Source organism: Phoxinus phoxinus, assembly GCF_949152265.1.
Source record: "Phoxinus phoxinus genome assembly, chromosome: 6".
In the NCBI taxonomy this organism is placed as follows: Eukaryota; Metazoa; Chordata; class Actinopteri; order Cypriniformes; family Leuciscidae; genus Phoxinus; species Phoxinus phoxinus.
Genome location: NC_136881.1, coordinates 32,463,357 through 32,491,296, shown reverse-complemented (window position 1 = coordinate 32,491,296; position 27,940 = coordinate 32,463,357). Strand labels below are relative to the sequence as shown.

Genomic DNA, 27,940 nt, shown 5'->3' with positions numbered 1-27,940 from the left:
ATTCTTTAATCGGTTCAATAACACAAAAAAGATCGAATCGAGCAAAAGAATCGAAAGAACCGATTCATGGATATGAGTCAGATTCTTCGAGGCAGCATTACTAAACTGTGATGATGGGGAGGTGTTTGGGTGTTACTTTATCAACTCGGTGTACGGAACACAAAACCACGAGCTTTTCACCAGAGATCATTTACTTAAAGTCTACATGATCTTCGATAAATTAACGTATACCTCGTGCCGCAAGAAACCAGTAAGAAGGATAAAATCGCAAACTGAGGGACGGTCAACGCCGTATGTGTAGAAGAAGAAGAAATAAGAATATTGGTCCGTTGACTATTTGTTGACACTCGGAGGAGTTGTTGAGATCGCGACCAACCATGGAAGAAGTGATAAGGATATTTATTTCCTGATGCTGCGATAAGCGTTTTCTACATAAATGTGAGTGCACCTGAGAGTTTATATACCGAGAACCAGAATATTCAGGCTCAAAACAAATCCTCGTGTGTCTATCGACGTTATACAAACCAGGCATTGCAACTTTGCCGTGCTTTACATTAGCATTAGCAAATCTGTCCTCCTGCGTACTAAACCGGTTGTTGAAATCAAGAGATGCGTACTTTATTTTTCTGTTCTACTTGAAGGGACACGATGTTACAAGCCTCCGCCGTGGTCGTCTGGGAATGGCTCAGCGAGCACGGGCGCTGGCGGCCGTACAGCCCGACCGTGTCTCACCACATAGAGGAGGTGATAAGAAGCGATCCCCGCGGCGGAAGCATCGTTCTAGGCCGAGCCGACAGCCGCCTGTCGCCCTACATCATCGATCTACACTCCATGCATCAGTTCAGACAGGACACCGGTAAGATGAAAACCAGCAGCGCATCATTATACCTGTGGCAAGCCACTCTAACATTCATTCTCTACAACGAACTAGTTTCTATTTTATGTTACTGTTTTATGGACTTATCTATTATATTACTTGTAAGTAGTCTAATAGTGACTAGTATCTTGGATTGAAATGACTTCATCAAGCATTCGTTGTATACTAGTACTTATTCGTTTGCTGCTACTAGTCACGATCCCAGCATTGACAACTAAAATAATATTTTAATAGTGACATTTATTACATTTAACATTATCAGCAAGAGGAACAAATGGAACAGTAACACTTTACAATAAGGGTTCATTTGTTAACATCACTTATTAACTAACATGAACTAACAATGAGTAGCCTAATAATACATTTTATTTATATTGCGCTTTTCTTATACCTAAAGCGCTACAACAAGTACAGTATAAAAGTAAATGCATAAAAAGAAAAGAATGCAACAACAGGTAGAATACAATATCCAGTGTCACCAATTAAGACACACACACTATCTTAAAAAGATGGGGTTTTAACTGTTTCTCAAAACTTCTTAATGTTGGGGCATTCCTAACAGTTAAAGGAAGTGCATTCCACAACCTATGGGCTGCCACAGAGAAGGCTCTTTCACCCATCGTTTTTTTATTCTGCAAGAAGGTTGTTTAAGGAGGAAAGAGTTGGCAGAGCGGAGAGATCGAGATGGCATGTATAGCGTAATTAAATCACAAATATATGATGGTGCAGTTCCATATACAGCTTTATGTGTTAAAATAAGAGTTTTAAAATCAATACGGGCATGGACCGGAAGCCAATGCAGGTTCCTAAGCACCCTGGAAATATGCTGATGAGAAGGAGTATGTGTAAGAACACGTGCAGCTGAGTTTTGTATGTTTTGCAGTTGCTTAATAGACTTTGCAGGTAGGCCAAGATAAAGGGCATTACAATAATGCATTGACAAGCCTTTTTGCGTCAGGTAATGAAAGAAAAGGCCTAATCCAGGCAATATTCCTTAGATGAAAAAATGCAGATTTTGACATGCTCTTGATATGTGCTTCAAGTGTCAAATGAGAGTCAAAAATTACACCAAGATTGCGAACTTCAGATGATGGGAAGGAATACTACATTATTTTCAAGGTGTAAACTGAAATTTCTACCATTACAGGCAGCTGCATGGGTACCAACTAAAAGAACCTCTGACTTTGTACCATTCAATTTGAGAAATTTGTGGTACATCCATAATTTAATTTCCTGCAGACAGTCAGAAAGTGTTGCTGAGATACCTGTAATATTAGTTTTCGTGCTAATATAAATTTGAGTATCATCAGCATGGAAGTGGAACCCCAAACCATGCTTTCTAATAATCTGCCCTAAAGGAAGCATGTAAATATTAAAAAGTATCGGGCCAAGGACAGACACCTGAGGAACACCATGACATACCTGTTCAACGTTAGATTTATTGTTTTTTAAAACAACAAACTGGGTACGATTAGTGAGGTCAAATTTAAACCACTCCAACACTGTACAGGAAATACCAAGCCAAGTCTTGAGTCTCTCAATCAGTATAGTGTCAAAGGCTGCACTCAAATCTACAATCTAATACATTTGTTACTGTATTTGTTAGTCTTTGTTAACGTTTGTTAATAAAAATACAGCTGTTTGTTGATTTTACTTCACAGTGCATTAACTAATGTTAACAAATACAACTTCTTGATATCAATAATTTATTAGCAAATATTGAAATGAACAAAGATGAATAAATGCTGTAGAAGAGCAGTTCATTATTTGTTCATGTAAACTAATGTAGTTAACCAATGTTAACTAAGGAAACCTTATTGTAAAGTGTTATCAGAAATATTACTAGTACCATTTGGGAATGGATACTAGCGTCTCATAAATTGGTTCTAGTAAAACTGGAATAGATACTAGTAACTTGAAATTACTAGTAACCAAACAATAAGTGCTACTAATGAACAAAACTGAAATAGAATCCAGTGACAAATAAAATACATAGTCAAAACTGAACCACAGATCCCCATGTACATTTAGAAATGTATTACAACTAACAATGGGTTAATTAGTTAGTTAGTTAGTTAGTTGCCACTATTGTGATTATGAGTAGTGTACTAGCAAATGAATGAGTGCTAGTATCTCTTGGTGAAACTAAAGAAGATACTATAGTCATGATTGGGTTACTTGCTAGCAATTAAAAAAATAGTACTAGTAACAGATACCGGTTATTGTTAGTTTTATGGAATAATTGTTAAAACGTTGTGACACAGTTAAGTGCCTCTGGGGTATGGTTCAAGCAATGATATATTGATAAAAAGTGTGTGGCAAATATTCCATTTTAACATGATGTAATATGACTTCAAAGCACATCTACGCTTATCTCTTTCAGTCTGCATTTAGTGGGTTTGACGAAATGTTGTTCACACCTTCAGCTATTTTTTAACACGCATCTACTTTATGCGTATGCACTCATTTGGGTTTAAACCACATTGAACTATGTCTACTTTCCACCCAGGCAGCTGTTGTTTTGGATGGATATAAATTGGTGGCAAAAAGTATTTAAATATATATGCCACACTTAAAATGTCTTCGCATTAAATAGCAAAATATGAGACCACGTGACATTTTTAGCATAAACATGCAATATATGTTGTACAATTTAAAATAGAAAATTAGATTTATTTTTCAAAATTAAGATAAAAGATTGCAATACATCCTGAATGAAAATCATACATTTTTAAATGTCCAAATACTTTTTTGAGGCCTGTATGACTGGACAACACAAAGGGAGGGAGTGAGACAATAGAGGTACAAAAAAACAGACATAACACTACCCTTGTTTTCTTGTCAAATTTCCACAAGCACATTATCAAGGTCTGTTAGTCCGGCCTTGCAAAATCACACAATTTTAGTCAGACTGAGGCCTTGGTATGTTAGAGGACACAGATTAAAGTTACTCAAAGTGATTACAAATTCTTGCAGAAAAACTGCCTATTTATCCCCATGGATAAAGTGCATTTGTGTTAATCTAGTGCATAAGAGAAAAAAACAACACATAACTGCACCAGCCTACTGTGAATAATAATACACACCCAGGCAGCTCCCCAAAATGATCTTTTTACTAACACCCAAATCATTTTGAAACTCAGCTAATGTTTTGCAACCAAACATCCATGACATGACAGGTTGGTGACATTCGCAACCCTCATCGCTCTGTCAAGACTTGTCCTAAAAAACCTGCAAACTAACTTGCTCAGTCACACTTACACATTGTAGAGTGAAGTTCCATAAAGCAATACCTAGGGAACTTGAGCACACTTCCAAGTGAAAGAACGAAACTATAAAGATATATTGCGGAGAGATGGGGAGCGGTTTTTATTGTGCAACAGGCTAGGATGTAGTTTCATCAACTCTGGGCCCAGGGGTGCTGTCAGTTACTCTGTTTTCCATTGCAGACTGGAGATTAGTATAACGCACACGCATAGGGCAGGATTGTGTTTTTCTTCCAATCTTTTCATCCAATGACTCTCACATGGTTAGGCTAAAGAGTTGAGGGAAAGTTAAAATTTCTTTCAAGCTGACCATTTTGTGAATTATTTCTGTTGGTATCACTGCCTCCTTTCCCATAAACACACCCCTACAGTACCAGTCAAACGTTTGGAATAAGTAAGACTTTTAAATGTTTTTGAAAAAAAGTATCTTATGCTCACCAAGGCTCCATTTATTTAATCAAGAACACAGTAAAAACAACAATATTGTGTAAAATTATTACAATTTAAATGGCTGTTTTCTATTTTAAATATATTTTAAAATGTATTTTATTCCTGTGATGCAAAGCTGAATTTTCAGCATCATTACTCCAGTCTTTAGTGTCACATGATCCTTCAGAAATCATTCTAATATGGTGATTTGCTGCTCAAGAAACATTTCTTACTATTATCAATGTTGAAAACATTTTTGTTGCTGATGCTTTCGTGAATAGAAAGTTCAAACAAATCGCATTTATTTCAAAATAATAAGAATAATTTTTGTTACATTATACATGTTACTGTCACTTTTAAGGTGTCCTTTTTGAATGAAAGTGTTTTTTTTTTTTTTTATCTCGCTAACTCCAAACTTTTGATTGGTAGTGTTAGTGTATCATGGTTTCCACAAAAACATTAAGCAACAAAAACAGTTTTCAACATTGATAATAAAAAGAAATGTTTCTTAAACACCAAATCGTATTAGAATGATTTCTGAAGGATTGTGTGATGATGTAAACTGAAGACTGGAGTAATGATGCTGAAGAGTACTGTATATTAAAATAGAAAACGGTTCTTTAAAATGGTAATAATATGACAGATAAATTTCATCAAATAAATGCAGCCTTGGTTAAGTTTGAGAGACTCCTTTAAAAAATCTTTTCAGGTAGTGTAGTTGTTGAGTTTACTTTCTGCGTGTGTACTTTAAAGGGCACCTATTATGCCCCTTTTCGCAAGATGTAAAATAAGTCTCTGATGTCCCCAGAGTGTGCATGTGAAGTTTTAGCTCAAAATAACCAACAGATATGTTTTTTTTACAGCCTGTTTAAATTGTCACTTTTTGGGGCTCAGAAAAACGCACCGTTTTAGTGTGTATCCTTTTAACTGCAAATGAGCTGTTGCTGCCGGTGTGGTGAAGTGTTGGGTCTCACTGAAGTGATGAGTCCTAGCTAAGGACACCATTAGTATGCCAGTAGTATGCCTGATCTAAATCTCGTCTCGCGATAACTTGTAGCTAACGTGAGCTGTTTTAGCGTTAGGTGGTAGCTTTATGTAGAATGCTACGTCCAGCTGCTATGAAGGCCTACAGCTAAATCCTGCTGCTATGTGCAAGAAAAGATACGATTTGTTACGATCGCTTGCACGATCATCGGAGAGCTGTATGCTATGCTACTATCTAAGCTAACAAAAAACAAAAAAACACTAACAACGAGAAATGTTTAATTTCACAATCTGTAGCTTCGGTTAAATACTAGTATATGAAACATATAAGTTAAAATACATTAATGACTCGTTATAACCTAGTTCAAACGTCTTCTTCTACAATAAAGTGATTTTGTATGATTTGTAACCAGGCACTAAAGCGATTACCCATAAAACGTGCTTTGAACCAATCGGATTGCTGGGGTCCTTAGGTGGGACTCATCACTTCAGTGGGACCCAACACTTCACCACACCGGACAATCTCATCTCACAAAATTATAATATCAAAAATCTCAGTAGTGTTCATTTCGACCCGGAGTCGGACAATAATCCCCACATAGCCAGAGAATATGTATTGAGATAGAACCGGTATTGTTTACTTTAATTGCGGTTATAATGTATTTGTCATCTGCTTTTATCCACTATTAATTCAAGCCTGCTGTAGCGGACCGCTCTCACTTTTATTTCTACCGTGATCAGTAACGTTATTCCTGTCGCTCCGGAGACTGTAAGCTTGATCACGAACGGTTGTACTAATCCATCCTCGAGAAACAACGAGAGTAAATGAAGACTGCTATGTTCATTCTTACATCTAACAACAAAACACCTCAAACGCTTTAGAAGACATTCTTGTCTACAGCTGCTCCAGCGTTGAAACAATGGCGGACTGTGTTTAGCTTACTCAGGGCGGGTATATGCTAAAACTGCAGTGTCAATCAACAGTTGTGGGCGGGGCTTGTGCAAATTTACGTAACATTGCCCCGAATCTGAGAACAGCTTGTTCTGAGACAGTGGTTATGATTTATGGGGATTAAAAAAAAAAAAAATTTTATTGAATTTTATTATTACAGGATGGTTGTGTACACACACTGCCAACACACATTTATGTTCAAACGCCATGTAAAAGTGAATTTTGCATAATAGGTTCCCGATTTTCAATTCTGAAACCCACTTTATATGGTCCGTTCTCTCTTTATCTACAACCCCCCCATGGATTCATGCTAAAAGGAGCCTTTGTGTGCCTCATTTTTAAGCCCAAAGGGGTATGGGACACCCACCCGTAGTCCTTTCTTGGGGCCCCTCACAGCTTTATAAATGTAGTACTTTTTTTGGTTAAATTTGTCTAGAGCAGACATTTCACAGAGACTATAAATGTGTTTACACTGAAATCATAGTCACAGTTAACAATGTACCATGTGCTAAAATATTGTTTATTAATTTGCACGGACCACGGTGGGAACGTAATGCACGCTCAATGACACGACCGAGTAACAGTGTTTCTTTTTTCCAGTCCAACTGCTTTTCTGTGATGCAAAGGACATTTTTTAAGTACCAAGCTTCATTTTCAGATAGCCGCCTCCTCATTTATGTATGTCATGGTCAAATGTTTGATGATGGGTTAACATTTATACATTTCCACCTCTGACTGACTGACTTTTCTGAATGACAGAAATCTAGAAATATGAACAGAAAATACATCAGCTCAGAAAATATAAAAGAGTGTTTAAGAAAGAGCTAAATTGTCCCCCAAAATTGCACATCCATCGGTGATCATCATATTCAATAAAATACTACAGAGGCGGACGGTATAATCCACTACATAAGACACGTCAGTGTTTCCCCTACGATTTTTTTCAGGGTGGGTACAACTAGTGTACTCGCGGAGCAAGCGTGTTACAGATATGTGGTATAAATTTTTTTGTAATCAAAAAGTATGTCTAAATAATTGAAATCATGAAACTTATACAATTATTAAACTTATACAACATTTAAAAAAACTAATTATATGATTTTTTTTCCACACAAATTCAGTGTTGTATTTTTTTTTCTGGTAATCAAACGAAGACATAAAAACATTGATTTATTTAATTTTAATCATAAGAAATGAAACAAACGTTTTGTCAAACAACATGCTGCACAATGAGCTTTACTGTTAAAATTAAAACATGGAAGAAAAATTCCTTAAAAAAAAAAGTTTTGATGATAATTTATTTGTATTAGCCTAGTGTTAGTATTTCTATTACATTGAGATATATCTAAATCCTACTGTACAAAAGTAATATATTTCTGTAAAGTTAAACCTAACTTTTATTTTGACGGGTTGCCGTGAAGAACTTTAAGTTTTTATGACTGGAATCCGCAATTCCGTCGGCGTTTTCTGTATTGCGAAAATCATAGTCGCTAAAAGTTACCGCATGGAGCTTGTGCGTCTTTTTTTTTTTTTTTTTTTTGTGGAATATATTTTTGTCATTCTTTCAGGGGGGTGGGGGATCGTTTTGTACTCAAAACAATGGTAGGGGAAACGCTGCACGTGTCAGAGGTTTTAATGGAATAATTTTTGCATTTATAATTCATTGCACTTATTGTATTTTATAAATAATTTTTTTTAGAAAAGTAAGTGGAATAAAGTTGTTAGTTTGAAAGAGGGAAGGGAAATTCAAATTGGGGCAATGGTGGAAGCACAGAGCCAGCAACAATGGGACAGATGGACGGTCTCTGTACACCTGCTGTATGGGGCTTTGTGCCGCTGCAAAGGTCCTGGGATCCTTAACCCAATGTCACAGTTTATGATCTGCTGAAGCACAGCCTTTTACTCCCACTCACATACTAGCACAAGCTTGCAAACTTAAGTGCAGGCTGTATGATTGGCATGTGAAAGTGGACATGGCCATCTGTTGCTGTGGCCGTAATGTTTAGAGGAGGCACATTATTATCTAGTTTTATCTGGACAGACTATATTGAACTGAAACTGTAGTATTAAATAACAATTTTGGTGCGTCACGATCAATACTGACAGATCCTGATGGAATCATTGACTTAATGACATATATAGGTTTTCTTTTGTAATAGACTACTAAAGTAATTAAACTTTAAACATTTATTTCATTTGATCATTTTTTTCTAAGTTTGGCCAAAAAAATCTAGCATTTGTCTGTGTAGAAGTATGACAATTGTCTAATATAAGTTTATAATGAAGTGCAGACAGCCTTGTTGGGAGATGTATGGGAGTGTCACACCATGTTGCTTGCAGTGCAGGCAAGTAATCCCAAGTACTTATTGTTATTATTTTAATTTTCTTCTTCAAAAGTGTAACAATTGGCACATGCAAATACACTACCGTTCAAATGTTTGGGGTCAAAGATTTTTTTTTAAAGAAATTAATATTTTTATTCAACAAGGATGTATTAAATTGATCAAAGGGGCAGCAAATCAGCATAATACAATGATTTCTTGATCATGTGACACTGAAGTCTGGAGTAATGATGCTGAAAATCACAGGAATAAAAAACTCAAGATCCTGATCTGATCCCAGCCGATTCAAACGTTCCATAAAAGTTTGCTCCAAATGGTAAACACTTTCGAACTACTATTTGTCTGTGGTGATTACGCAATAAGTAGGCATGCTCTGGGGCTCTGCTTTCTTTGACCTTGATGGAATCAAATTTTCTTGTCAGAGGTCTGCACGTAAAAAGAGAGAGCTGTAGAATCATGCGACACTGAAGACTGGAGTAATGGCTGCTAAAAAATCAGCTTTGCCATTACAGGAATACATTCAATTTAAAAAAATGTTTTATATATATTTTCATTTCTTACATTATTATGTTCACTGGCCCCTGAACACATCACACTTTCTAAAAGCAGCTCCTGAGATACATGATATCAGTCTGCTAATCTGCCTTCAGACATATATGGTACTCGCATGCAGTTATATACCACACAATCACATGTTTATCATTAGCTTGACTGTATAATTCAGTGAAATTACTTCTCACAAGCAGCAAAAAAACAAAACAAAAAAGCATTGGCAAAAAGTTATCTATTCATCTGTTAACAAAAGACATGGTTTCATTCATGTACAACAGAGCTGAGAGGGCATGACTGTTATTGAGGCACAGAGCTGGTAAAGTGAGTTCAAACGCAATAAAGGATGATCAAAGCATACTGATGTCTTGCTTTACTCCACCTCATTTCTGGAACATGCTTTATAAAGTTCCATAATGTCTACAGAATCATGTAACACATTAATTGTTTTGTACCATTTGAAGGTCTAGTAGGTGAATATGGGTGTTAAAAAGACAATATGTCCTTTCACAAGTTTTATGGCTTCTAGAACTCTGTGAATTCCCAGTTGTGCTAAAGTTTATGCCTCAGTGGGTCTTTTGTGCTCAGTGGCTTTTGCTTTATGCTCAAATCTATTTATTCACATGGGTTTTTTGCTTTATGTTTGTGTGCCCCAGCACTACGTCATGAATTCCTAAATGCATTTTGTGCATTAGCTAAATGGATATTGCATGTGTTGTCCCAGTTACTGCTTTAAATTTGATTGAAGAATTATTACTCTAAACACTCAAGATCCTGACCTGATCAGTCTTACTGGAGAGAATGTAAACTTATTTCTGCTCTGATGAATGGGTTTAAATTCAAAGGATGCGCAAAGCACAACAATAAGCATTCAGTCGGTATAATGGAGGATTGAATGCTTACATTGGAGACATTGGACATCTAACCGAAAGTGACCCCCCCCCCCCCCCCCCCCATGTTTTATACTGTAAAGCTGCTTGCTTTAAAGCAACCTGTTGGATAAAGTTCTATATAAATAAACATGATGTGACTTGACTGGAGTGCCAAATTACAGAGCTGGTTCAAAAAACATCCAATTGTCTATGATCAGATGTTTTCTTAACTGTCTTAATTGTGCAGTTTGTTATTGAGAGAAAAAGCGTGCAGTGCGTGTTTACATATTATATAAATATACCGCTCACAGCAGGCGGCGTCAGGATTTTCGTTTACCCTTGCTTGGGTATTTCAAACTTCTTTTTCCCCCAAAGCGATTAACGAAACAGAGTTTGCTATGAGTATATTGGTGCCTTTAGATGCATAACATGTTGACTGACTGGCTGTCTCTCTTTTAAGAAAACACTTTATTTAACTGGTTTATTATATCTCTTTTATTATATTCGATCTATAACCCTTTTGTTTACCTCCTCAGGTACGTTAAGACCAGTGCGACGGAGTTTCTATGACCCCACCTCAGCGCCAGGCCAAGGTTGGATATGGGAGTGGGAAAACGATGCAGGTTCCTGGACAGCCTTTGACATGGAGGTGAGCATTGCCTTGCAAGCGGCACGGGACCGACAGCAACCCTGGCTGGACCTGACATCGTTGGGCTTTTGCTATTTTGTGGACTTCCAGACCATGACCCAGTTTAACAGGCAAACGCAGCGGCAGAGGCGCATCCAGAGACGCTCAGACATGGTTTACCCACTAGTTACTGGACCACTGCCTAAAAACTCACTGGCTTGGGGTACTGGCTCAGGGACCGGAGGCATGGCTAGAAGGGTTGCATCAGGGGGAGGGTCAACAGGGGCTCTTCTTGGGGTAGGCGTTTCTGGTTCTACCCTGAGTAGAAAAGGAAGTGCAGTTTACCCAAGCGGGACGCTTTCGGTTTCATCTCTTGCTCCTCTCGGACAGCCCTGTGCCTGCCAGCAGTGCATGCTGGTGTTGAGTGTAAAGGCAAATGGCACTGCATCACAGACACTAGGACGTGCAACAAAGCCAAACAGTCCTAAATCCAACTTTGGGACACTTCCATCCTCCTCTGTTTTGAACTCGTATTCTCATACACTACCACATGGAAAATCTTTAAAATCCATGCCCTCTGAAGAAGCCAAGAATTCTGCTGTTTTTGATCAATCGTTGTCCTTTCTCACATCAGCCACTGCCAAGCTTTCAATCTCCTCTAGCCGCCCAACGCCTTCATCTTTGCCCCTACCCCCAACTCTGCCATCACAGAATCAGCAGTCTCCATCCGCCCCAAACTTATCATCTTCAGCAACGTTTGTGCCAACTGCCATACTTGTTAACACGTCAACAAATCCCACACTATCCGCAGTTTTGACGTCATCTTCAACAACGTTGGCCTCTCAGCGGTCCGCTGCCTGTGCTGCCCCTCTACCACCTCGTGCCAGTCTGGCAGGGCTTAGTCGGCCTGCTTTGCAGAGAATTGCCATGGCACAGTCACGGGCGCTTATTGCCTCTGGGTAAGAAAAGGCATTTTAGCTGTTTTATCAGTTTCATATACAATACCATTACAGTAACATCAGTCAGATTTTTTGGGAAGAAATTAATACCTATTAAGCAAGGATACTTTTTAAATTGATTGTTTCCTCAAAAATGTTTAGCAGCACAACTGTTTCAAACATTGATAATAAGAAGAAATGTTACATATTATTAAGCATATTAGAATGATTTCTAAAGGATCGTGTGACACTGAAGACTGGAGTAATGATGCTGAAAATTCAGCTTTGCATCACAGGAATAAAATACATTTTAAATGTACATGCAAACAGTTATTTTAAATTAATTTAAAAAAAAAGTTCTATCAAAAACATAAAAAAAATCTCCCGACCCCAAACTTTTGCACAATAGGGTATTTTTATGAAATTATAACGTCTAATAATATTAATATTAATATATTTACATTTATTTTATGGACACTTAAGCCACACTTCATTTTATAGCTGTAGACGACAAAATATAAAAGCAGCAATATTATATTATTATTAAAACAATAAATAAACTGTTCGTAATTGAACACTTTATTGATGTTATTGTGTTCCACTGACAACCAGAACTGACAGCTAGAAAGCGGCCAAAGAAAAACCTGTGGTTAGGAAAACTTTGTGAACTTTAGGAAACAGACTTAATCGACTAAAATCATAGGCCTATATAATTTAGGTGTCAGCCTCACTCGTGTAGTGTGTTTATGTTTTTCCCCCTCCTCTGTGTAGGAGTGTGTTTCTCACGTTTCTCACACTGCTAAATCATCCGTGTCTGCTCTGTTTGATGACCATCTGGGGATAGAATGGTCTTATTCGTTCCATCCCCACCCCCTATATATCTATAGCTGTTTCTGTGGCTTTTCCCGCAGCTCTCAGTGGTGATTTCGTGTTCACGCTGGGTTTCTGCAGCAACCTTTGTTGACATGACATGGGCTGGTCTGCATTAGCAACACAATGCTGTCTCACTAAAGCGTTTGACATAGTAGAGTGTGTGTGCATGTCTATGTTAGGAAGGAGTTGGGGTAACGAGCAAAAGGTTTTGACATTGAATGTAGTAACAATGGTGTCCCAGTGTTTCCTGAAGCATTAGATGTGACTTTTGGTGATGAAGGTTTGGAGTGTAGCTAGGGTGGATTGAAGTGCTGGACGCGTTTGAGAATAGACTATGTGTAGATGCAGCCATAGGTAGAATTGTAGTATTTTTACTCTTTAGCATCTTATTTTGATGATATAAATTAGGCTATATATTGATCAATGAAAATTGTACCCAGGCTAGATTGTAAAGCAATTACAGAAGTAACTATCATCCTACACAAGTGTTGTGACATACATGTGTGCTAATGCAGGAGAACATTGTGAGTCTGGTGCTCTTTCTAAAGGAATGTTCTGCCTCAGACGTAAAGCCATCTGGAGTCATAGAGCAGCAGTTGTTGAGCATGTGTGAGAGAGAAAACAAAGAGACAAGTCTGTTGTAGAAGCAAGATCGAGGGTCAGTGGAGGTCAAAAGCTTCCCCATTGGCCTTACCCAAACAGCCATCTACCTTCCCATGTCTGACACTTCTGTTTTTCAATGGACAACAAAACGGGAATATAAATAAAATGTACTGCTGCAGTGTTGATGATTGGCTAAAATGCATTAGTAACCTGTCATGTCATCATTTTAAGCAAACACTCAACAAGTCCTTCTTTTACCGCTTAACCACTTCAGCATATTTGGTTCAGTTTTCACTTTCGTGTGAATCACATCATATGTTGCAAATAAAGTGTGCCTTAAACAGAACTTCCATTCAAGAGAAAAAATGTGGCAGTAGTGGTGTTTTATTTTTTGTTGATTATTACTAATTCACCTGTCCCTAAATGTCACACCGCAGCTCTTTTTTGTTTCGATGTCAACTGACGTATCTTTTGCTGGCATCAGAACGTATTGTTATTTGAGTTTCGGAAGGAAGGGAGCATGACAATGAGGATATGTAACCGTAAACGGGGGCATTGCTATTTAGGTCAGCTATGTACCTGTTACACTTGAAATTAAATATTATTCTAAATCACACATTTTGCATTTTTATGCACTGACTAAAAGGAAGAATCTAGAAGAGAGGCATCAACACATTTTCAAGGGGGACTCCAGATGACTTAAAATGATTTAAAATAAGACAAAACTAGCATTAAAATTAGCTAAAAAAAAAACAAAAAAAAAACAAACAAGATATGTCTTAGTATTTGGTTGTTTTTATAATGAATATACATCTATTTAGCATATTTTCTACCGCTTTTCTTTTACATGGATGCCTGTTCATTGTGAAGTAAAAGTGAAATCCTGTTCCTACTTACTGAACCAATCTCAAGTATGTTTTCTGACTACAGAAACATTAGAGACGTGCCTGTGTGCATTTTGTAAATATATTGTGAGGTCAGTCACCATCTGGAAAATAAAGTGTTATGCTGTGTTCACACTACTGGTGACTTTGTCACTGCATGTCACCAGTGGCTGGCGGTGAGGTTGCTAGTGGGTATTCCCACTACTGGTTGCCTGCCTAGTGCCTAGAAAAAAAAATGTGAATGACATTCACAGATGTTACTCCATGTTGTAACCATTCAGTATTCTTGTCGCTACAAACAAACATTTTGGAAGGAAAAAAACACCACAGACATATTATAGAAAAATAGCTGACTCCTCCATCTTGCTTATGACTCTTTGTGTCAGTAAACTCTTTGCATAAAGTTAAACGCATCTCAACTTTGTTGTGTCGCTGGACATGCCTATATCTTGTCGCCAAGGGTTACTGACGCTCGTGTCGCCCAGCCCTCTATTAAAATGAATGGAATCGTGTCGCTGGTAGTGGGAACGCAGCTTTAGACTTATTATCAGTTAGGAAGATCAATATACAGACAGACCCAGCAACAGCTGTGACAGGAAAAAACAAACTTTGCTACATTCATTCACATTTTTAATAAATTTACGCACAGACACAACCCCCCCAAAAAAAGGCTAGCGGCCAACATACCTTCCAGTAAAAGGAGATAAGAAAATGAGCGTGGGAAAACACTACAGACAAGACCATTGAGGGTGTGAAGAGGGAAGTAAAATGGCTGTATATTAGAGTTGCTTTCTTTTTTTTCTTTTTTTTGCCTTTTGGTATTTTGTTTCCCATTTTTCACTGATTTGACCAAAAATGTGCTTATATAGGCATATGAGTAAAATAGTCATTTGATACTTAGTCGAAAGTGTCAAAAAGTACATTCAGTTAGATATCATATAACTGTTGATGTTGGAAGAAGAACAATGGTTTGTGTGCATGCTAGTCGTTAAACAAGAACTTCACGTTGAACTTTTGAAATTTAATAGGTTGCAAGAAAATACTTGGTAATGAAGAAACTGGTAGAATGTCTGTCTCATATTTTTACACAACATTTTCATAATCATCGTACAGAAGAAAGTTCAGAGGAAGTTAACACTGAATTAGAGCTGTCACTATGAGATTGTCACTACAGGATTATCATGTCTAAAATAATTCATGATAACAATATTATCGCAATATCTATTGATATTTTGATGATTTATCTTAAACTTTTTATATATATAAAACATTTTTTTACTGGTGCTGTATATTATCAACTGTGTAGTATTAACATGATATAAATATGACATTTTCTGAAACGTCATCATATTGCGACACCTCTACAATGAATAAAATCTCAAGTTCAAGAGGGAAAAATACTGCAGTTTTGAAGTTTTTAGGTTCAGCATGTCCATTGCTTTTATGTCTTAAAATCAGCATGAAATGGAAAAATTTATTAATTTTGTCCATTGTGAATTGATTGGATTGTTGGAACGTTGTCGTTGGCTAATGCTCTGATCTAATTCGAGTGATGTTAAATAATTAGTCTGGTAAATTACTTAATCTGTTGGTTTGACTATTTGGTAAGAGTTGCATTTTGGAGATACAGGAGAACATTCTGTAAGGCAGCAGTCAGTGTGTCCACTGGCCTTATAGAGCTTTTTTTTCTCTCCTAGGGTACCGACAGTACCAGTGAAGAATCTTAATGGCTCCAGCCCTGTCCATCCGGCATTAGCTGGTAGGAAAACAAGACACATTATTAATACACTATCAGTAATTAAAATAAACTAATTATAAACTGACAATACATTACACATGTGTATTATGATGCATTGCAGGTATTACTGGTATTCTGATGAGTGCAGCAGGACTACCTGTATGTTTGACCCGCCCACCAAAACTGGTTCTGCATCCTCCACCTGTCAGCAAGAGTGACATCAGACCAATTCCTGGCATCGGGAACTGTTGCCGCAAGACCACCAAGAAACAAGCCCGCAAAGGTGAGAATACATGTACTTATGACATATGAACAGAGAAATACATTGTACTGCAGTGCTGCATAAGTTTGTTTCTGAAGTTTGATATTGAGGAAGCAAGGACCAAAATCCCTAAGGAAGTTTTCCTGCACCTTTCTAAATCCATGCCTCAAAACATTCAGGCTGTTCTGGTGGCAAAAGGAGTCTTGCTTGGAAGGAATGACAGATTTAGACTTGAGGCAACTACTGAAATACAATGGCCACCGATCACTACCAGGGGCCTGTTTCAATAAGGAGGTTCAACCAACTCTGAGTTAAAACGGGAACTCTGAGTTGACTAACCCTGAGATGGGAAACTCTGAGTTTTCGGTTACAGATCAGCTGAAATGAGTTAGTTCAATCAACTCTTAAGTTGACTGACTCTGAGTTGCGCGCGTGCATCACAACTATAAAAAGCCATTATCAATGGAGCACAGATATTATGAGTAACCATGGCAACAGCGCCAAACAAAAAGAGGAATTACTGTTATACAGTGTGGGGTGTAATTAATTACCAATTAATCTAAATATTGTAATTTAATTAAAGGGATTACTCTTAATTCTTCTGTAATTTAAAATAAAATCTGATGTATTATAATTACATTAAATAGGCTACTGCAGACTATAGAACAATTCAATAGTGGATTTAACATACATTGTTAAAGGGGTCATGACATGAGAAACCAAATTTGCCTTGATCTTTTGGTATATAAGAGGTCTTTGTGTCATTAAAACGTCCTGCAAGTTTCATAGCTTAAGACGTCCTCCCCATTATAAACGAATCATTTATTTAATCAAGCTCTAAATACAGCTCGTTCTGGATCCATGGTAAGAAGTGACGTCACGGTACGAAGTGACGTACCAGCGTTTGCATATGACCGCCTCCAGAACAAGACAGCTACGCTGAAAGCGCAAGACAACTACGCTCACTTCGTATCGTTGTCGCGCCCGCGCGCCGCGCGCCTCACAAGTGTTCAGTCGACGGAGAGCGAGTGGGTCTGTGTACAGGGAGATTACGACACCGCAGATGTGCTGTTCCTGGCTGTGGACAAACTACATCTTTGAATACGCTGCGAAAGATCCAGTCGTCAGGGAAAAATGGATGCACTTTATTTTTTGCGGACGTCTCAGTCACGTCAGTGTTAGTTTAAGCGTTTGTTCTGTACATTTTAAGGATGACTGTTTTGAGCTTTGCCAGAAAACTGTTGCTCAAAGATAAGTCCGTGCCGTCTATTCTGGGCTCAACATCGACGACGCAAACTGTAAGTAATGTATTTAAAACTTTAAACTACTTTTTAAATACGCTGAAAGATCCAGTCGTCAGGGAAAAATGGATGCACTTTATTTTTTGCGGACGTCCCAGTCACGGCAGTGTTCTATACATTTAAGGATGACTGTTTTGAGGAAAAAATCCCAATATGATGCTTGGCTTTGCCAGAAAACTGTTGCTCAAAGATAAGTCCGTGCCAACTATTCAGGGCTCAATAACGACGACGCAAACTTACTTTTTACCATGGCTAATATAAACACATTTGTATAAGAGAATCTTGAAAATATGTCGCCTTTCTAGTAGGCCTACATGTGATAGAAAATTAAAAATGTTGCCTTTATCAATGCTGCATCTTCAAAGATGGCCTGTCTGTGCATGCATTTTTGTCCGTGGTACACCCTATCATTTCATTGGAATTAGTTAAATAATGTTAAACTGTTAGCAAATTAAGCTATAGGATAATTATGCAACAATAATCCGTTTTCAAGTGTCTCGGGTTAAATTTTTTTTATTAATTCAAAATTGTTTCACTTTCCATGTGGACACGGGCTGATCCAGTCTTCGTTGTTGTGGTGATGGTTAATTTTCCTCTGATTCTGGCTCAAACATAATAAGGTTTTGTCATTGCAAGAGCCATCGCTTCGCGTGAATCACCCGCTATTAAACAGTTACGCCGAATCCGCAAACGTTCTGGCTGGGGGCGTTAATAATTGATGCATAGGCACTGACGTTAGCCAATCATAACAGTGGGCGTTAACACTGAACTCTTAAAGGGGAAACACCCCCAAAACAGACTGTTTGAACCAGAGGATGAGAAACAGGGTGGGAAAAGGTCATAAATCACTACATTTTAAAAGTTTTTTGTAAAAAAAACTATAGTAATACTATAATTGCACCTAAGGGAACATAATAATAAAATAAAAAAAACCATGTCATGACCCCTTTAAAAGGTATATTTTTAATGTAACCTTCTCCCTCTACACTTTGGTCAATTCAAGAATAATTCATGCAATTGTATATTGTTAATTTGAAAGCATTAAAAGTGCAGTTTCTTGTCTCTCCTTGTTGTTCAAGTGGTTGAGGTTGATATGGGATTTAGTATAGTAATAAGTAGACCAATACTTTCTTAAGATAGTCATTATTATTACCTTAATCTAATTACACTGTTGAAGATGTAATTTGTAGTTAGTAATTAATAACTATGTTAGAGTAACTTACCCAACTGTTATAATATCAGAGGTGAAACTGGAAGAACATGTTATTCAACCTAATTTTAATTTTCACGTAGGCTAGGTGCAATCCTGCAGGCATTAAAATAATGTGGCAGCAGCTGAAAATGAAATATAAAAACATAATTCAATCAGGTTAGGCTTGAGCATATCATGGGTGTAGGCCTGACTTTATAAACATTTGACATATTAAATAACTTATTAGCATCCAGTGTTTAGCAGTGCAGCAGCATTTTTGGCTGAGGGAATTCCTGGAGGGACTTCATCAGAGCCAGTCACTCCCGAAGATCCAAGGGCCTTCATAAAATGTAAGAGGTCTAGATATGTGTTATTTTTTATATAGGGTATTTTTGATATTTCCATTCATTTTACTTTGGGGTGAGTTTTTCGTTGGTCACAACTGATTCTGATGGTAATATCTGTCTTTTGGAGCCTCCTGTCCCAAGAGAACCACAGGCAGTTGTAAGTAGCCTACTCGATACACCAGAAATTATGACAAATAGAAGGCCTATTAAAGTGTACTCAACCAAATGCTCATCTTCACATGGGGATGAAGAAACAGTTTCTGCTGCCACAGAGAGGCCTACGGAGGTAATATTAATATTAGTATAATATTATTAATATAATGTTTATTAATATAACATTATGAATAATACCATTATTTATATAATATACCCCCCAGGGTCCATCAACTTCTGGTGCATAGATGAACACACTTCAGTGACTTTCAGTAAATGCCACAGTTTAATTCTGTAGAATTTGTTTAGAACTACATGATGTAACTCTAATCTATTGTATTTTCAGTTGCTAGTTAAGGAGTTATATAGACTTCATCTTATAAAAAAATATATAAAAAAACAGTAAAAACAGCAATAAATAAATGTACAGAAATAATGAATGATGTGTTTAAACACCGCTTACTCTTTAAAAAAAGGGGAGGAGACCACAAGAAACTCTGGGTTTACCGAAGAAAACCTGCTCGAGACCAGGTTAGGTTCACAGAGTAAGTTACCATGGTAACTGACTCTGAGTATAAGTTACCTCTCTTTCAGAAACGGGCTTGACTTACTCTGCTTTCTCGGGTTTGATATACCTCCCATTCTGAAATGGAAAACCCAGAGTTTCCCTCATTTCAGGGTTAACATACTCTGAGTTTTCACTTAACCTCCTTTCTGAAACAGGCCCCAGCTGTTCCCATCGATTGTCACTCAGTACAGCAGATTTATACACACAACAAATGAAATCTGAAATCTCATACTGCATTCTTAAACATAAGTGATTTGTTTTCCAGGTAAAACACCAGAGGAAGTGGTAAAGAGGTACTTGCAGAAGGTCAGGAATTCACCAGAAGAAGTAAGACATCCTTTTTATTTTATTTCCTTAATCTCTATGTGATCTCTTCTGTAACCCTTGGCTTCAGACCTAGGAGATATCTGAGCTGCTGGCAAAGGGTGCATACAGGGCAAATAGTGCTGTATATGTGCAGCTTTACAGATCCTCTGGGAAACATAAAGAGAATGGAAGAGTTGGTGTCTTTATAGTGTTTTAAACCGAATCAATTTATTTCAGAATAAATTTTACTTAAAAAATTTCTCTCAAATCGTAACTTTGCGCACACACACACACACACGTTGTGTTTTCATGTTTTATGGGGACTTTCCATAGACAGAATGATTTTTATAATGTATAAACTATATATTCTATCCCCTTACACTAACCCTACCCCTAAACATACCCATCACAGATTCAGGCATTTTTACATTTTCAAAAAAACATCACTTAGTATGATTTTAAAGCTGTCCAAAAAATATCCATCATTACCATCTTTGTGGGGACTTTTTCTCCCCATAATGTAGGGTTTAACAGCCCACACACACACACACACACACACACACACACACACACACACACACACACACACACACACACACACACACACACACACACTTTAAATTAAGTATTTTGGTGCAAATTCACTAGTCATGCTTTAAAAACTATATATATAAAAAAGAGTTGTTCTACATTTAACAAAACCTCACAGGTTTAATCATTCTAAATATCACCAGATAACAAATGAATAATTATAATATATGTATATCCTGCCTTACCCAGATACTTATAGTACATACTGCTTAACGTGAGTGTGTACTGTATGTGACCCTGGCTGGATCACAAAACCAGTCACAAGTGAAGTCGCACGGGTATATTTGTGCCAATAGCCAACAATACATTATGGGTCAAAATTATCGCCAATGCCAAACATCATTAGGATATTAAGTAAAGATCATGTTCCATGAAAATAATTTGTACATTTCCTATCATAAATATATAAAACATTTATTTTGGTGAGTGAAAGCAGCACAATCGCGAACATAAATGGACAACTTTAAAGGAGATTTTCCTCAATGTTTTGATTTCTTTGCACCCTCAGATTCCAGAATTTCAAATAGTTGTATCTCGGCCAAATATTGTCATTCCATAACAAACCATATATCAATGGAAATCTTATTTATTCAGGTTTCAGATGTATAAATCTCAATTTCAGAAAATTGACCCATGTGACTGGTTTTGTGGTCCATGGTCTCATACCGGTATAGCAAAACCCAACTTTTTGATTGTTATATTGTTGAAATATGTAAACTATATTTATCACCCAGCCATATATTAAAAAGTTGGATGTATAGTACATCCTACTTTATCTGCATACTCACGTTAACAAATATATACTTTATTGTTACATTCCACCCAGTCTACCACAGGGGTAGCAGTTAAAGATAACTAAAGCATTAACATAAAAACAAAAGTTTTGATCCAAAAGTTACACACCAAAAACAAAAGAAATATGGTACAACAAGGTTTATTGGAGTAACACAAGTGTAGGAAGTGTAAAAAAAACAACAAGTGTAACACTAGTGTAGGAAGTAGGGATGGCCCGATACCACTTCATTGTGGTATTGCTTAATAGCTATCTAAATACGGTTGCTTGTCATGTCAACCTTTAAAGTCGACATGAAATCAAAATGATTATATTTAATCAAAGTCTGAAAAGTTACTTCCGGTCTGGAATGCCGTTCCTTTTCTGATGACGTAGGTTTGACGGGGTTGAAAACGCTTAACCACTCTCCTCAAACCGTTACTCTGCTATGAGCAGAGATGGAGAGGAGGAGCACTAAAGTAAAACCCTGGCCTCTGTTCAATATTCCGTTTTACTTGTAAATACGTCACAACACTGGAGAAAAGTCGTTTGCAACTTCCGGTTCACGCGGGCTTTAACAAAACTATGCAAGTTTTAAAAAAAAACTGACCCAGACTACATTAGATACAGTTTTATATGCTACCAGGCTATTTTTTTTTTTTTTTATCTGATTACAATGTCTTTTGTGTGGTAATTTATTGGTTGCCAAAATCTTGAAACCATTGAAATTCAAGAGATGTTTAGAAACCAAACACTTCAACTAATAAAAAGACGACACTTTGGACATAATATGACTGGGTGGATATAGAATTGATCATCTTATTGGCTAAACGAGGATGTAAAAAAAACATGCATGTAAACAAATAAAATCCATTTCTTAACCTTTTATTATCTACATGTTGGCTAATGGCGTTCTATATCAGCATTGTGTATTTCTTTCAGGATTGCACTATCTGTATGGAGACTCTGTTGGGACCCTCTGGGTATAAAGGTCCAGGTGTAGCGAGTGTTTCACGTGCTGAGTCCGTCGGACGACTGGCGCAATGTGGGCATCTTTATCACCTACAGTGCCTAGTGGCCATGTACAACAATGGCAACAAAGATGGCAGCCTGCAGTGTCCCACATGCAAGACAATATATGGAGTTAAGACAGGAAACCAGCCACCCGGTAAGATGGAGTACCATGTCATCCCGCACTCACTTCCAGGATACCCAGACTGCAAAACCATTCGCATCATCTACAACATACCTCCCGGGATACAGGTATAACTACATCATATAATTATATATATAATGCATCTTTGTTGCATTTACACTTGGCCTGCACGCCATCATTATCGTATTTGATAAAGAATCTTCTCTCTTGTCTCTCTCAAGGGTTCTGAACATCCAAATCCACGGAAGCCTTTCACTGCAAGAGGATTTCCCCGTCATTGTTATCTCCCAGACAATGAAAAAGGACGCAAGGTAAGTCCTCCTACCATACAGAGCATAAGAAAAAAAACTTCATCTTCTACAATACCGTTCAAAAGTTTGGGGTTGGTACAATTTCTTTCCGTTTTAAATTTTTTACTTGTTCAAAACACAGTAAAAACTGTAATATTGTGACACATGTACAATTTCAAATAACTGTTTTCTATTTTGATATACTTTAGAATGTAATTTATTCCTGTGAATTTTCAGCATCATTACTCCAGTCTTTAGTGTCACATGATCCTCCAGAAATCATTTTTAATATGTTGATTTTCTGCTCGAGAAACATTTCTTGCTATTATCAATTTTGAAAACAGTTGTGCTGCTTAATATTTTTGTGGAAATCATGATAATTTATTTCAGGATTCTTTGATCAATAGGAAGTTTAAAAGAACAGCATTTATTTTAAATCTTTTATAACAATGTACAATATCTTTACCCTCACATTTGATCAATTTCATGCATCACTGCTAAATTAAATAATTAATTTAGGAGTAGTCTTAATGACCCCAAACTTTTAATTATTATTATTATTTTTAATGTAAGATATAACCATTTAAAATAATTTGTTACATCTTTTGCTGGTCCGTTTTGACCTGAAAGTGAACTGTGGCTTAACACAAGAAATTATGACAAATTAAATTAATGTCTGTTTATAGATCAAAAGTTCATAGACCAAATGGTCTAAATTTGATAAAGGAAATAGGTTTGGAAAAAGGATGTCTTACTTCTTCTGGTGAATTCCTGACCTTCTGCTAGTACCTTGTCTTACCCCTTAATTTTTCACGTTCACGTGAGAGTAAGGGCTATCCCAATTCTCGTTTTGATCGAGGGGTAGGGCTAAGGGGAAGTGGTATACCCCTTAAAACCAAGCATTTTCGCGAGCTTACTTGAAACGAAGGGGGAAGACCGAGAATTGGGATTTACCTTAAGACTGTTTATTTTTTTTGTGTGTGTGTGTGTATGCATGTAAAATGAATATATTTTGTTTGTTCAGTTTGTATCAGTTGTTGTTCAGGGTAATATTGATGTTGTTTTGTTAGAAAAATAATTGGTAATTTTCATAAATGTAGACTGTTTTGAGCTGTCATGAGTTGTAAGTTATTAATGGTAATTCTCACATGTTGTTATACAATTCATATAATGATATACTCAAAAATAATTATCATAAATATTGATAAAAATAAATATTTTCTTGCATCACACTGGTTGTTGCTGTAGTTCTTGTAAAATTTTATATTTCAAATAGTTTTTCTTATTTCTAATTAATAAAAAAGGGGGTAATGTAGTAATAGCATGATAACTTGGTAATATTCAAAACTTAAAAAATGTTGTGTGTTCACTTATTAATGAGAAGTTACTGATCAGATACAATATGGTTTTAGTTGAAAAATATTAAAGGGCACCTATTATGACATTTAAAATGTTCCTAATGTTGTTTAGGGAGTCCCCAACAACAGTTTTACATGCATGCAATGACAAAAAACACTTTTGTTGTCGTATAATATGCATTTATTTTTACCTGATTTGCTCACCGACTCCCAAATGAATCGTTCAACGACTCATTTTCCAAACCCCTGCTTTGCGCGACGCTAATCTGCGTTGATTGGTCAGATGACCCAGCAGTGTTTACATAGATAATACTTATTGTTTAACACGGAGTACAATGATGCTTTTATCAATTAAATTGTGTTATAATAATTATTATAGTCCACTGCTTTGTAGTTTGTAGTAAAAAACTAAAAATAAGATAAAGAATGTAATGTTATGTTAGCGAGCATATAGCCCAGAGTTCATATTGTAAAAGCACAATCAGTCTTTGTTTGCGTTAGCCCGATGCATAAACATAACGTTTTTACAAAAAAAAAAAAAAAAAAAAATGTAGTATACGTTACTACGAGGTATTACTCTATTCTTTAGACAACTCCGAAAACAACGACAAACACTTCACATAGGCTATCTCAATACAATTGTCATTGAAGACCTAGAAGCTAAACGGTGCTTACACAACAAACAAAATAATTATTAAGCATGCTACATAAAATATAAAAGCAACAATTATTAATAACACTTACAGGTTGTGATACGGAGGAGGAAGCTGATGCAAATACACTTGGAACTGAACCTTCCTTCAATATCAGCCGGCTCGCGAATCCCAGTTTGAGTGCATTTAAGTTGGTAAAGCAATCGTCTTGAAAATGGCGCGAGCAAAGCACAAGGCTCGGACTATACTTCTGTGGTATAGTTGTATATATGAATTGAAGCCACTTAGTCTTCAAATGCTCCTCCTTGGGCAGATGAAAAAAGTTGGCTTTTGAGTCGCACTGCAGAACACAGCGTCTCGTCGCCCTGATGTTTTCCCTGCTGGCCTTGGAGCGCAATAAGTGGGCGTATCGTATTCAAATAACTTGACAAGTTGACGTCATCTAGTCAGAGAAAAAGCTTCGGTCTTCTAACGATTCATAAAAATGACTCAGAGTCGACTCTTACTTTTGAAAGACAATAACTTTATATACGGTACACTTTCATATTTCAAACTTTGCAGGATGTTTTTGTTCACTTAGATCTATGTTACACACTACATGAAAGGTAAATTTCAAAATTCCATAATAGGTGCCCTTTAAGTTATGACTGTTTTAGAGTCATACGTTCCAATGGGTCCAAATGGACCTGGGAATGCAAAGGGGTATACCGTTTATTTAACGCATTACCAGGGTTAGGGTTACTTCTATTAGAGTATTGCAAAATGCTGTTAAAACAAATGCACCAAAAAGGGCCTTAGAACACATTAAGATTCAATGTAGGTCTAATTGTTATTTAAGGTTTCCAATGATATCAATATGTTGTCCGGTTCTTAGGTGTTAAGGCTTTTGTTGGTGGCGTGGGACCGACGGCTGATCTTCTCCGTGGGAACGTCCAGCACCACCGGAGAATCAGACACTGTCATCTGGAATGAGGTCCATCACAAGACAGAATTTGGCTCCAATCTTACCGGACATGGCTTTCCAGATTCTGGCTATCTTGCCAATGTACTAGAGGAGCTGAAAGCCCAGGGCATCACTGAAGATGAGGAGCAGCAGCTGTGAGAGGATGTTTCCGATGGTAGTGAAAGAAAAAGGATGGTACTAGATGTGCATTTGAAATAGGGAGCACAGAAATATGTGATTTAATATGAAAATAACTAATGTGACCGATTGGTACAGATAACTGTGTGAATTAGCACAGAGGTACAAGTCGGTGTGTATTCTATAATCTCAATACGAAGTACTTGGGCATGAAGTAACACAACTAAGATGGTATTTGGTTAAAGGTGAAAGACAGGTTGGAAGGAAAAAGGAAAGTGTGACGAGCAAAAATGGGAAGTGGAGGGGACTTGTGATATAGAAAAATGAGGGAATAGAAAGACTTAAGAAAATGCTGGTTAATGAAGCAACAGAGATGTTTTATTTGCTTAAGTTATGTTGCAGTGTGAGTTTGTGTAAGTTGTGTAAAACAGTCAACTCTTGTACCTCTACTAACTGGAAGCTGTTTACTAGAACTGAGAAGTATAGTTTGCATATGAATGTTTGTATTATCATGCATCATTCCCATGTGTTCAAAATGTATTGAGAACTTATACTATTTTTGTACAGATAATGGTGTGTGCAAAAGATTCAGAGTTTTGTTACGTCAAAATAGAACAGAAATTTTAATGTGAAATTGATTTCAAAATGAGTTTAATGGAAACATTGAATTGATTTATGCTAGTTTAAATGAAGCACGAGAACCCTAACGAATTGTTCTTCAGATAATGTAAAAGTACTTGATATGCTCATTAAGAAAAAAGATATTCAATGCGTCTTAGTTATATATTATGAAATATCACCTTTTCACGGTACAGAAAAACAATTTGGGGGGTTTAAGCTTAGAAGTGCTGTTTAACTAAATACAATGAGTAAATAAATATGTTCAGCTTTAATACAGAAGAATAAGCAAATGAATAAAGATTGAGCTGGATACAGTGAAATGACAAGCACTTCATAGATAGATAGATGGATAAAGAGATCCCTAGGGGTCAGTTAGTTATCGTTTGCCAAAAATGAATTTAGCAAACTCAACATATTTTAAATAAATATGATTTAGCTCTTTTTAACTGTTCTTTACTGACATGTACCCTGTTTTTAGGCCAGTCTGTATGTTAGGTCAATTATTGACCTGTTTTATAATGATCCGCTTCTAATAACCTAAAGAACATGCCATTGTTTGGCATGTGTGTATCTGTGCACGTGGATTCTTGCGTGTGAGCCCATGCATCATTTGTATGCTTGCATTTGTGCGCGATTAAACAGAAGAGTGTATGCTATGCATCCACCAACCAGAAGTACGGTGTGTAACTTATCCGTTTAATTTCCTTCATGTATTTCTCTTTTACATTGATGTTTTCTTCTATTTTCATAGTTTACAATATTTTAGGAATGTTTCATATTGAGAATTTTTATACTTAAAGGTGAGCCTCAACTGTTTTTTGGTTTCTTTTTTCCTTCCTACATAATAAATGCCATTTTTGATCATATGAATTGTAGAGATTTCTCAAGTTGTGAAAAAAAAAGTTAAGTGTTTTGTAATCTGTTAAGATCCAGCAACCTCCCCCTTTCATTAAAGATTATCTAAAAAAATCGTCGCTGAACTAATAAGATGCTACCTTCACAGCTGGCGAAGTCACGCTAGCTAACAAGCAGGCAATGCTAGGAAATTGGTTGAAACAACCAAGATAAAATGTAAATAATTACGCTGTGCATATACAAATGAAGACCAGTAGGCCTATAAGCATCGCAAAGGGCCTCTGAAACAATATAGACAGTTGACAATTCAAAAGAGGTCGATATTTCAGCAATTTACCTCTGGAACAACTTGACGCGCAGCAATGCAAGTGAATGGGGTTCAATGATTCCAAATGACAGTGTTTGGAACTAATCCGATCTTCAAATCCCGGAAGTAGGCGGTTAAAAGCGCCGCCATTTTTTACAACGGAGGTCTATGGGAGTGTCGCAACTCTTTCTC

The 27,940-nt window shown here is 36.8% G+C and overlaps 1 protein-coding gene and 1 long non-coding RNA gene across 2 annotated transcripts; both read left to right on the top strand.

The window, feature by feature from the left end:
* The first annotated feature begins 93 nt into the window (after positions 1-93).
* dtx4b (deltex 4, E3 ubiquitin ligase b) lies at positions 94-27,548 on the top strand. Its single transcript, XM_079617299.1, has 9 exons — positions 94-438; positions 642-856; positions 10,808-11,858; positions 15,895-15,956; positions 16,057-16,218; positions 20,024-20,085; positions 22,370-22,690; positions 22,805-22,894; positions 25,759-27,548. Coding segments are annotated over exons 1-9 (2,193 nt in total). The 5' UTR covers positions 94-436; the 3' UTR covers positions 25,987-27,548.
* Positions 19,060-19,446, top strand: LOC307001127. Its single transcript, XR_013798169.1, has 3 exons — positions 19,060-19,194; positions 19,289-19,323; positions 19,415-19,446. It is a non-coding gene; the product is annotated as an uncharacterized lncRNA (long non-coding RNA).
* Positions 27,549-27,940: the final 392 nt, after the last annotated feature.